The 12,651-nt window shown below is 39.5% G+C and overlaps 1 protein-coding gene across 1 annotated transcript in view; it reads right to left on the minus strand.

Annotated features, from left to right (window-relative positions):
* The window catches only part of LOC137166665 (N-acetylated-alpha-linked acidic dipeptidase 2-like), a 44,473-nt gene that overhangs the window by 25,676 nt on the left and 6,146 nt on the right, over positions 1-12,651 (minus strand). The window contains exons 4-11 of the mRNA XM_067568505.1: positions 10,645-10,746; positions 9,675-9,800; positions 8,690-8,876; positions 7,936-8,029; positions 7,316-7,414; positions 3,809-3,894; positions 2,879-2,998; positions 2,280-2,362 (exon numbers count right to left, since the gene is read on the minus strand). Coding sequence (XP_067424606.1) covers positions 2,280-2,362; positions 2,879-2,998; positions 3,809-3,894; positions 7,316-7,414; positions 7,936-8,029; positions 8,690-8,876; positions 9,675-9,800; positions 10,645-10,746 — 897 coding nt within the window. The remainder of the gene's footprint in view (positions 1-2,279; positions 2,363-2,878; positions 2,999-3,808; positions 3,895-7,315; positions 7,415-7,935; positions 8,030-8,689; positions 8,877-9,674; positions 9,801-10,644; positions 10,747-12,651) is intronic.

Raw genomic sequence — 12,651 nt, forward strand, 5'->3', positions numbered from 1 at the left:
CTATTGCAAATTAGTATAATACAAAAATGATATAAGAATAAAATGTAAAAATAAATATAAAATAAATGATCTGGTGGAGGATTTCCCCAATGTTGTGTGTGTGTGTGTGTGTGTGTGTGTGTGTGTGTGTGTGTGTGCGCATGTGTGTGAGAGAGAAAAAGGCCTGAGCATGTGTATATATGACAGTCAGGAAGCTTTTCCCTAATGGCCAATTATACTAATTTGTTTGGTTTGAATGAACCATTTCATTTATGAACAGATGTTTCCATAACTAGGGGGTATTGATAATTTTCAGAGATTCTATTCACAACCCTCACCTGATGAGCAAGGGGTTAATTTTCCTCAAGACTTAGTAGATGACAGATTAGCCAGATGAACAGCTGCAGAGGACATTTAATCTGAACACTGACCAATATGTCTAGAGCCAGAGTCTAATTCAGGATTCAGAAGAAGGGAATGCATGGCACCCAAATGAAGCTAAAAGGCAATAAACTAGAGACATTGGGGATAAAATCTGAGAGGTTGACAGAGTCATACTGAATCTCTGGACCCTAACATTGGGTGGAACAATGGATAACTAGGTATTAAATTATCAAACCAGAAAGTACCTTTGGACAATGATTAACAAAAAGAAATTCCATTATAGTCCTGTAGAAAAAGATTTGCTTGCTGAGAATTGGTATTTTTAAATGTTATTTTACATTCACTGGAGCTCAGTGCTGTTAGCCATGAGTTTTTATGCTTTTTACTGCTGGAGTTTTATTGGGATGAAAATTTACTTCTTAGAGTTTAGATTTTCTCAAGTCAGTTGGTGTTATCCTTTGATTTTGGTTTTCTTGTTAGTGACCAAACTTCTTTGGCATCAAGCAGAATGGGCAGGAGAGTCTATTTCCATTGTATACTGGAGAATGTACTTGTGCAAGAAGTTCCAAGGCAATGGGAACCTCAAATTTGCCATCAAGTGGAAAAACAGGATTCCTTTAGACATTAGGAATAAACATTTTCCATCTTCATTTGTCACATTATTTTGTAGTTTTTGGTTTTGTTACAACGTCAGCATATGGACTAGCTGACCTTTGGAGATCCATGCCAGCCCTACATTTCTATGTATGTAGGCACATGAATTTAAATACTATAAAGTAGCACAAAATACAATATAGCAGGGGAGGCCAAACTGCGGCTCGTGAGCCACATAGAGTTCTTTTACAGTGCGGCTCGTGGAGCCCCCTATACCCCTCTCCATTCTCCGTCTACCAGACTGGGGTGGGGAGCTTGATGCTTCTGCCCTGTGGCAGGGTGGTGGGGCTCGAGGAGTCTTGTGGGGGTGGGGGAACACAGTAAGTTTGACTACTCATGTAATATAGTTTTTTAAATGAAAAGATATTTTGAAACACAAAAAAACAAATCCAAAATGTGTCTCAACAATTTTTTTCAAAATGAAATTTCATCAAAATCAAAATTTTCCCTGCACACCATTTTGATTTTTACAAACCAACATTTTCCAGTAGAGAAAATTTTCCACTCTAATTTTAACCTGGAATTTGTCAGTGAAGTCATATAAATTTTGACTAAGGCCTATATTTCTTAGTTGGAATGATCAATCCATTTATAGCATAAGAACTGTGGGCCAGATTGCCTCACTCACGGTATATCCCCCATAAGGAGTGAAGTTGGAGGAGAACGCCACAGATTCCCCCTCTGTTGGAGAGACGTGGGGAAACTCAGAGTCAGGTGATCAGGGCTCCCTCAACTGAATTAGGACCTCTGGGACCCACAGGAGACCAAAGCCATCCACAAAAAGATGGATGACCCCTTTCCTTTGTATAGGAGGGTTGATTTCCTCAAGCAGAGGGCCCTGTGGATGCCAGGGCATGATCTGGCTCTCAATTTGTGGTGGCCATTTTGTTTGTTGAAGAAACAGATTTTCAAGCAAAACAGTAGCTACCATACTCTTCCTTAGGGTATTTGATTCAAAGCAGACAGTCCTGTAGTGTTTAAATCTTATGAGGAGCTAGTGCAACCAGACCATCATTGTCAATTAGTTAGCATTTACATCATGGTCGTGTCCAGAAGCCTCAGTTGGAACCCTGTTGTGCTACAAACAACTACCTGATCCTACAACGGGTTCTGTATAGACAGACCTCCCTGGATCTGCCTGGAGCCCTGTTCATTTACATGAGGCTTGTCCACATTGACTCCATTGCAGGATTGGGGCCAGATAGGCAGACACAAGCCCACATTTGTTCATCAGTCATGCTTTTGTACTGTTCTTTATTTACCTCGGCCCACTCTGTGGAACCTAATAATCCAAATTCTTCTGCGTCCCAGCTAGCAAAAATAATAGTTCTTTTAGGTCTCCAACCTGTAATCACACAGTTAAATTTGACTTAAAGAGAAAAATTCTAATAGAGATTGCCACAGTTGACTGTCACTTTAAAAAAAAAAAACAAAAAAAAAACCTTAGTACTTCACATAAAATGATATATAATATATATCAGTGAAATTCAGTCACTCCAAATTCCGCAGATCAGCACATCCAGTGCAATATTTTATTTTAAAGGCAAAACTCTCAGAGCACACAACTGAGTGACTTACATTACACAGGCAATAAGAGCAGAAGTTCAATCATCTCACATTATATGTGATGTTAAGCTTATTGTAGATATATATGTTTCAGCGCTCCCCAGGAGCCTCACTCACAGGCATGTGGACACACGTATAATAAGTTGCAATGCCTATTATGTGAAATTCAACCCTATGCATAGGGCCGGCATAAGGTCTATGCATCTGCTTGGTGGTAAATTCCACTGAATTCCTCAAAATAGTGTTTTCCATAGCCCTTGTGTTTCACCTTCTCCATTTACAATGAATAAATTACCTTCCATTTTCATTTTGCCGAAACTCCGAGCAACTTCTTGAAGAACAGCTGCGCCAGAGGATGGATCAATCCCACCAAATACCCAGGAGTCTCTATGTCCTCCCAGAATAATATATCTGTCTGAAAACAAAGATACAGAATCAGTTTTTAATTCAGGATACACTTGGGTTACCATATAATTCAGTCTTTTCCTTTATCCTCATTCCCCACCTTCCCAAACCACAATGAAAACTAATTTCAGTGTTTTTAAAAAGCCCAGCCTGTGATTACCTAGTGACCTTGTTTACAATCTGACACAAAAATGTTTTTTTTATTTTTTTCCAGTTTACAACCTTGTTATCTACATAGGGTTGTTAAGAATCCTTTTTGTCCCTTGTCTTGGAACCACTGTTAGAATAAAATTACCTGGATCAAACTGTCTGCTCAATGATGATTTGAGCAATTTTAGACTCTGTGCTCTTGAGAGGGGTTCCAGACGTAGATTTCAAATACCAATCACTTCAAAGTTTGTATCCAGGGTTTCAGTTTAGGCCACTCTAAAGATACAAGTAGCTGAGAAATGTGGATCTAGACCCTGGTTCAGACCCTGAACTCTCCAAAGTTGAGGATGTTAGGGTCCAGAACTTTGTTAAGCCCATCACTAGTCCATTATATTTTGCGTAATACTAGGATATGCTGGTGTAAGACTGTATGAATGATATGCCAGAGACCCTATAGAAAATGAGATATCTTACACCAGGCTATCCCAGTGAGTTGTTTATTGTAGCATTCTCATCTGTGTAACACTTACAGATTTCTTGGGGGGACACTGTGGTGGGAGGGACAAGACGATCGAATAAATCTTTTCCAGTTCCAAATTCTATCTGATTATCTCTGAAAAGTAAAACCTCATGCTACCTAAGAACATCTTCACTAATACAAAAAACTCACCTGGTTCTACCGCTCCATTGATAGTGCCAATAACATTGTAAATTCGTGTTATTTTGTTGATAGTGTGGACGTGCATTCTGACCTTTCTGAAACAAAAGCAAAATGAAGTAGTTATCCAGGACTTGAAGAGGCATTTACTAGGTAGGGTTGGAACAGTGAGAGATGATCCAATTTTAAACATGTTTTTAAAGACACAGTTACAACAAGCCCTTGTATCCTCTACAATAGCCATTTAAACACCAATGTGAAATGAAGCTGGATTAGCACCCACAAAAGGGCTGGGTTGTAGCCCATCTCTATGTAGAGGAGATGAATTGTATTTCAGTCCCCCATTTAGTTTCCCAAAATAAATGTGTTTAGACATTTATGATTTGCTTGATGGAGAAATTTAAGCAAAAGTTAATTAAAAGGACTAGTTACCATTTTCAAAGTATCAAAAAAACACTGATTGAAACTTAAAATATAAAAACTGAGAACATAGTCCGTGTGTACAATTTTATCTTTAAAGCTTTAGGTTTATAAACTAACAACACTGGCCAACCAATTCCTACTCTGCCACCGACTTGCTGTGTGACCTTGGCTAATATCTCAACTTCCCCATCTGTATAATAGAATAATGAACCTCACCTCTGTAATAAACTGTTTTACAATCTATGAATGAAATGACTTATATGAGCTCAAAGGGCTAAGCATGATTATTAGCTTACAGGAGGTATACCAAGACTCTGCTAATTCCTTAATTTTTTTTTGAAACTGAAGAATGACTTAAGAAAAATTCCACCAAACACACTAATTCCTAGGCTTTCAAAGTTCTTTATGAAATTTGTCACAGTGGTTTTAAAGGGAGTCATGCCAATAATATCTCCTTGCAATACTTTTAAAATGGGGTAGATTAACAGCAGGTCCATAGATCACACTAAAAACAAAAAATAATAACTGAAAGTATATTACATTCTTTACCCAAATGGTTGGACAATATTTAATTATGGAAATATGTTTTAAAAAAAAAATCTCATCAGAACATGCTGCTTTTCTTTAAAGAAAAATGATGAGTAAGTCTGATTAAATGGTAACTGGGGAAATGGTCATTAAAATTGCATGAAACAACTGAACGGTGAAAACATTTGAATAAATTGAGTATTTCTCCGAGAAGGTTTAAGACGGCAGATCAAAGTGATCCAGCTTTGCCAGATTATAAAAAATCATTAATTTACTAGGAACGCTATAAAAGACAGGGAATATTCAGTCCTCTCTCTCTTTGTGAAACAAAACACACATTTGTCTGCCCTGGGCAAAAACTCAAATTGGTCTCATTTGAAGTTATTTTCTCAATGGCAAAGCTCTATAGCTGTCAAAACCAATACCTTCTTCAGTACAATGAATGGATTTTTGCCCACGGTGTAATCAGAGTAGTAGCGTGGATGCCAATGCATGTAGGGCTAGTGGGCCCTGAGCTAGCCAAGTGGCAAAAAATGCTGTCAAACACCAGCAAGTTGATTTAGAGATCCCTTTAAGAACACTGGAATTTAAGAAAAATCTATTTAAAAATGAGTGAAGGGAGGAATGGCAGGAAATATGGGCAAAAGAAACAGAGGGGAAAAGATTCCGTGAAACATGACCAAGTGTTAAAAATGCTGATATACTCCAATGCCCTGAGAGAAAGAGCGAAGTGACTCTATTTAGAATTTTAACTGGCCGTTGTGGCTTAAATAGTAATTTGTTTTGAACAAAGAAACATAAAGATGGATTATGTGAGACATGCAAGGTCCAGGAAACAGTTGAGCATCCTTTCTGGGAGTGCAAAGAGTGTACCATTGAACGGGGGTATTTATATGAAAAACTTAAGAGGCCTTAAAATATCAACATTTTTATGCAACACCTAGCAAGAACATCAGGAAAGTGGGACCCTATTAAAAAAGAAAGCTAGATTGCAATTCTTTAAAGAATACTGGATAAGATGAAAGACTGATTCTCGAATTAGCTGTGGTGTCCAGTGCTTGGCAGTCAAAGACTCATCAAGTGAGTCTGCTTTGTCATAAACACAAGACTACGAAGGAGGAGGAGACGTGCAGAGTGCAATGGATGGTGGTCTTTCTCTCAGGCGCCAGGGGACTAGCGCGATCAGATCCAGAGACTTTATTTGCTGAGCCTCAGTTTAGGAGCTCTGAAGCAGGGCCCTGAGGTAAGGGCCTTATGAACTTTGTTAAGACTCTTCCTTCCCCTGAGACCTTCTTAAAGGGGATGTTTGTTTTGACTTCCTGTTGCTTGGATCCTTTACAGTCCCCTTTCTCTCAAGTGTCAACTTTGTTTAGTCAACATTTTTGTTTGTATGCTTTATAAATCTTCAGTAAATTTTAACACACACCAGAACAAAAATCCGGTGAAGAGTTCAATTTTTTTAAATTTAAACATGTCCTTGCCGTGTTGGAAAAAACATATCACTATGCCCTCCTATGCATAGTCTTTCAGACCACCTCCTGTCCCACTGGCGATGGAAAACTGCCGTGTTAGTCAATGGCAGCCACTGCTTTCATGGCACGTAACTATAGTAATGCATTTTTATCTTCATTTAATGCAGTTTAGCAGCTGGGAGCTAGGAGGAAGAAGCATCACAATGTGACCAGATGGCTCTCTGCAGACCATCAGCAGTTGCTCCATGGCCCATGGTTTGTGACCCTCTCTGCTAGTGCCAGAGCCAGAAAATGAAACTAAATGGTTTTGTTTCACTATCCAAGCTGAGCAAAGTACAAAGAGCAAACACAGTATTGCTAACCCCAAGTGTTCAAAATGAGGATTTGCAGCCCCCCAAATATCAGGAGATTTTTGAAATTAGTATGTTTTGGGTTCTTTTTATTTGCCTTCTTGGGTTCACATTCCCAAGCGTTTCTCTGCAACCAGGAAGGTTAGAAACTTTGGAGAGCAGCTGATCTCTGGGCCCCAGCCACTCCCATCCTCCACAGCTCTAACTCCAAGGAATTCTCATAGAAGGCTTCCATGGAACTAGGGAAAAGTTGAGGGCAAGAGAGCCACTGCAGAGGCTGTGCTCCACCCTTCCACCGCCATAGATTACCAATTTCTTGTCACCTTGGTCTTCAGAAACAGAAAAGAAGAAAAGTGCCCAGAAAGAGAAAGGTTTTAAAACATTTGTTTTTCACTTGAAAAAAAATCAATATAAGGGTTAGTTACTGCTCCACAATGTTAAAGTTTTGAAAGTATCAAGAAAACATTGAGTGAAACCTAATATAGGAGCTGAGAAGGAAGATACACAAGGCCTGATCCAATGCCAGGTGAAGACAAGGGCAGTTTTTCTATTGTCACTGAGCAGGCTAATAGTTTAACATTTTATCTTTAAATCCTAATGAGTCTCATCCAACCATGCTGCCCATTCCAGAGGGAAGTTAGTTTCTCCTCTAAGCCCCAAAATGTAATATGCCTCAGAATCCCACCGTGAAAGATTTTGTTTGGTTTTGCAGTGTTCAATAAATAGGCAAAAGTGCTCAAACAGACCTTACAGAATAGCTGCCTGCAAATCCAGGCCCAATGTTGTAAGACACATTGAGGCTTCCCATCCAGCTACTATCTGGTGCTGCAGGTCCTCCCATGATGCTGTTAAGTGAAAACCAAGACAGACAGATACAATTGACCAGTTTGCTAAAAGTAGAAGTCTCCCCAGTGGAACAGCACACCTGAAAATGAGTGTGAGGAAGGATTACAAAACTCTAAAAGATTGTGTTGCACAAGCACTATGTGCAACCATTACTATTTGTTAAGAAGGCCTGTAAATTAGCATAAACTGTATTAAAAGGTTAGACATTTCTTAAGCTAAAATGAAGGTAGGATTAAAGCAGAGAAACTAATACAATAAACTTCTGGTTTTGTATCTCTTTCGTGGTAAATCCACATATACTTGTGCTCCACTTTGTCTTTCAATAAATGACTCACAGCCAACTGTTGTTTGTATTTCTGTAGCATATGTTGCTACGTGTGTGTGTGTGTGTATGTGTAAAACACAAAGAAGCAACAAAAAAAGGGCATCAGTTTTACTGTCTTTTAATACAAAAAAAAAAAGATTTTTGCAGGCCTCACATGAATACCGAACACAAGTACAGAGGACGAAGTCTACCTACCATAATAATACTTCAGCATCATGATATCCAATGGGATGAACTGGGATTTTGGGAATTCCCACTCCCTCGTCAACTTCAGTCCTGAAGGTGTAGTCTGAGAAACCAAGAATATATTGGAATATCAAGTTTTGCTTTCTTCAACAGCTTACCTTTTAACTGAAGTTGTTTTGTAACAATGCAGAGTCCCACAGTAGCCTCTAGGATCAACGTAGACTGACCCCTGCTACGTTACTTCCAGTCCACCAGCATCTTGTCACACATCAGGGATCAGTCCCAATGACTCCAGTGGCTACTGCTAGTTTTAATGCAGAAATTTCACTCCGTATAAACAGAAGTTTACAGTGTTTTTCTGCCTGGCATTTATGATTAGCAAATAAATATACGTCCAGGAAAATTTATTAGTCTTCTTTGATAGCAGACTATAATCCAGATTCAACTGGTCCTCTTGAGAAACATAGTTCCTTGCAAACCTCAATAAATCCTAACTCATTTCTACTGCTTGGCCTATCCACATCCTGATTTACAAGTGCTGTAAAGCTTGGATCATATGCAGAGAGATATTGGCTGGAAACTGTTTTTACTTGAGGAAGGCCAGTTGGAATGGTCCACACTAGGAAATCCTTGCTGGAAATCCTCTTAAACAGCAGGTCTTTTCGTACTGGTATGGAAAAGAGTTTAATTGTTAGTGACAAGATGCTTTTCAATACCAGTTCAGAAAGTGTCAGATGTTTAGGGCTACAAATCTGTCACTCACCTTTTGCTGGATAACCTGGTGTGAGAGGATCCCCTGCCCCATTCAGATTTAACACGTTCCCGCGCTGGGCTCCACCACCAGGAAGGTTCCAGCCAGTTGGATAAGGATCGACTCCAGGTGCGCAGTAGTCAGCAGGGTCTGAATACAGAATAATCCCTTTGGCTCCAGCTGATATGGCATTTTTAACCTGCAAAATGATTTGCTTTTAAGAAATGTCAAATGTTTGTATTTGGCTAAGACATTCCCGGGCTTTGCAACACGCCATCAATTGGGAGACTCTTCAGAACTCTTGTGCGGCAGAGCTGGAATCATTGACGCAAGGGAAGAGTATGTCCAAGTGCAGCATGATCTCGAGCATTGGGCATAAGATTGAGTCAGGAGAACTAGGTGCTATTCCCAGCATGGCCAGATTTGTTGTATGACCTTAGGCAAGTCATTTAACCCCCATGCCTCAGTTTCTCCACCTGTAAAAACGGGACAATGACACCTATCTCTTCAAAATGCTTTGAGATCTATGGATGGAAAGAGGCAGGGGTGTTTACTAGTTGTATGGGCTATTACATCCCCATAATTAATCTCTTACAAGCACCTTCTGAGGAGTTTGCATTTATCTCAGTCACAGTTTCAGGACTCCAGTACAGTCATCCCACTTCACTGTTTGCAAGTTAATACACATTCTGAGCATACACTGCAGGCCTGATTCTTGGATCAGAACTGGCTCCCATTTATCACCTGTTCTGATTTAGAGGAAACATTTACTTCATGACATGCAAATAAGGAACAAAATCTCTCTTTGCAAGGAACTTCTGGCTTCTGAAGCAAGGGTTTAATGCTTAATCTGGCTCCCACTAACATCAAAAGCAACACTCCCACGGACTCCAATATAAGCAGCCTCGGACCTTTAGTTTACTAATCTAACTGTGATTTGAGAGAGAGAGAGAAGGAAACAAACAAACAAACAAAAAACAAACCCCACAACACTCACTTTGTTTCCTCTGAAGATTTTCCCATATCTGGCAATGACAATTTTTCCGGTACAGTTAATTCCCATCTCCCGCTCTAGCTTGAAAAAGTCTTCTGTGCGTCCATAGTTCACGTACACCAGATCCGCCTGCCCAGGGAAGAAATAAAGCCAGAAACTATACTGTCATAACCATTATAAAATATCTGTTTTTAGAATCATGCAACTTTATTTATTGAACATCTATTATACAGTAGACCCATATCTGCAGTTCTATAGACTCGATCCTGCTCCCCGTAAAACTAATGGCGAAACCATCCCAAATTATTTTATAGAAAGGCTTGTTTCATTGCTGAACTTTCTATATAATCCCATGTTTAGAAGCATACTCATTATCTGAGATTGAAAACTACAACTGCAAGCTGTTTTGCCAGAAGAAAAGAGTGCTATTCCTAACATGCTGCTTCACAATAGGTAGACTTCCTATTATTACTTACTTTTGCCCATTCATGTGATGCAGCATGTGTGGTGAATGTTGTCTGGGATATTCCACCATAGAAAATTTAATCAGATTAACTTTAGGGAGTGCGGTCTTTCATAACATAAGTGTGTTTCAGATTTATAACAAACAAGAGGCTTTACACTTAATAAAGTAGATACACTTCAGACTACTTCCCCCCACCCCATCTCTTAGGTTTCCCAATTAGAAGGAACCATATAAGCCTTAATCTCACCCTGAAATATTTTTCTAACTAAAAATAGCAATATCTGAGTTGAACAATTTTAGATCATTCTTGTTAAATGGATAACTTCTGAACTTTACTGAATCCAGTACATAGTGTAGCTGTCCCTTAGGCTACATCATAACGAACTTCAATATTCACCTCACTTAACTGAGATCACTGCAAAAACTTTTTAAGTCAGAACAATACACAATAACTCTTTCCCAAAATATGATTTCAACCAACAGGACTCATAAGAATTGCTTTCTTACCTCTGGCAGTCCTTGTGCTGAAAAAGCATTATATGGTGGCAGCACACCAGTAACATTTTCATATCCCTGAGGGGGCGGCTCAAACAGTGATGTATTGAAAATCTACCAAAAGAGCCAAGAAGAATAAAGAGTTAATTTAGTAAAAGCTATGGTTCAGATTCCTCCTCTGGGCAAGCTCAGCGAAGTCTTGGCACAATTTTGTGCACTAAGTTTAGTTATTAAGAACAGTGTGCCATTTGATATAAAAATGTAGCAAAAAAGAAATCATGTATAACTTTAAAAAGTGAGTTAGAACATCATAACTGAACAAGAGTAGATAGATAGATAGATAGATAGATAGTTGTGCATATAAGGTTTTATGAATCATTGACTGAATTAAAACAGAGGAATAACTGAAGAGTGCTGAAAAGTGGTGATAATTATAAACTAGGTAGTTTGTCCCTATCATTATAAACTTTTTGTAATTTTTTGGTGACTACCACTTAAACTATTGCTCCTTTCCTACTACTTCAGTAGCTGATCTACTCTCTGATTAGGTAGAGTACCTTTCATTACTATCCAAAATACTCCCATATCTTTAGTGCCCATTCTACTCTTACTCACACAGTAAGGTACTACTCAATTTGAGTAATGGTGGCAGGATGGGGATTTTAATTTTCCTCTGATCACTATTATGTAAAATAAAATCAATAAACACTTAAAATTAATAATATTACAAGGGATTCTACAAAGCTTTTTATTTATTTATTTATTTATTTATTTATTTATTTAAAAAAAAAAAAGTCCAGGAATGGAATTTTCCAGGGTGGATTTTTTTGGGAGTAGTTGTCCACTTGGCAGAACAGTGGGGTGTGTCTGCACACACTAAGGTTGCAAAGTCAAGTACACAAAATGTAGGAAATGCCAGATAACATATGATCACATAATTAAAGTATGTATCATAATGCATACGCACAAAGGGTCTGAATTAAGGATGCACAGAGAATCTTGATTCTGGCATTTCCTAATTTTTCTGCAACCATAATAATGTTCGATTGTAGTTTTTTTGTGTAATTTCATAGCTTGAAGGGGATAGTGCTCTAGTGGGCACAGACTGTCCTTCCCATTCATCCCATACTTCACCCTTTCTGCCACTCACCCACCAACCCATACCTCCTTCCCCACCCTGGTTCCTCATCCGAGTCCCATTCTCCTCACACTAGCCAGTCCCAGTCTCCATTCCACTGGCTTCTCATTTCAATCCCCATTTCCTTGCCAGCCACTTCTAGTCTTCCCCTCTGGACTTTCCATCCCAGTCTCCCTACACTCCCAGTCTAATCTCCCCATCACTAATGGTCCCAGTCTCCTTGCCCAGCTGGTTGCCAGGCTTCCCCCACACCGTGGTTCCTAGATTGAGCTGTCTTCCCCTCCACCACACTTGTTGGGTGTCCCAATCTTCCTCGCCACCAATTCCTCATCTCATGTCAGCCGCCCCTACCTCCGCTCCCAGTTCCAGTTTTATCTGCCCCTACAGGCTCCTTATTCCAATCTCCTCCCCTGTCCTAGTCTGGCTCTTGTCCTCTCTATGTTCCACTCACGTGGCTTTCTCTTTTCCATTGTCTGGATTTCAGCAGTGGGGACGTTGTGAGCACAGGGGAGACAGCTGCATTAGTCTCAGTGCCAGTGCCCCGCCTGCAACAGCCCAGAGTTCTGGAAAATCCTTCTCAGCCCTAGGCTGGAGCATGCTCAGTGCATACAGAATCTTCAGGGAATTTAGCTGTGAAGTTCTACCAAGTAGCTACTGATCATGTGCAAACTCCAATTCTTCAAAGGCTTATAACTTAGCCAAATTTGGACAGATTTTTCACAGGGATAACAAAAGGCACATCCTTGACACAAAGGCAACCTCCCTGCCAAATATCAAGTCCCTGCTCCAAAGCATAGAGCGTCTTAAATAAAAGGTCATCAGAATTTAATATGGGCAAAACAATACATTTTCCCCTAACCTCTGTGACATTCCCCTCTGCG

Source organism: Emydura macquarii, unplaced genomic scaffold, assembly GCF_026122565.2.
Source record: "Emydura macquarii macquarii isolate MOO-44397 ecotype Brisbane River unplaced genomic scaffold, CSIRO-AGI_Emac_v2 contig_318, whole genome shotgun sequence".
Taxonomy (NCBI): domain Eukaryota; kingdom Metazoa; phylum Chordata; order Testudines; family Chelidae; genus Emydura; species Emydura macquarii.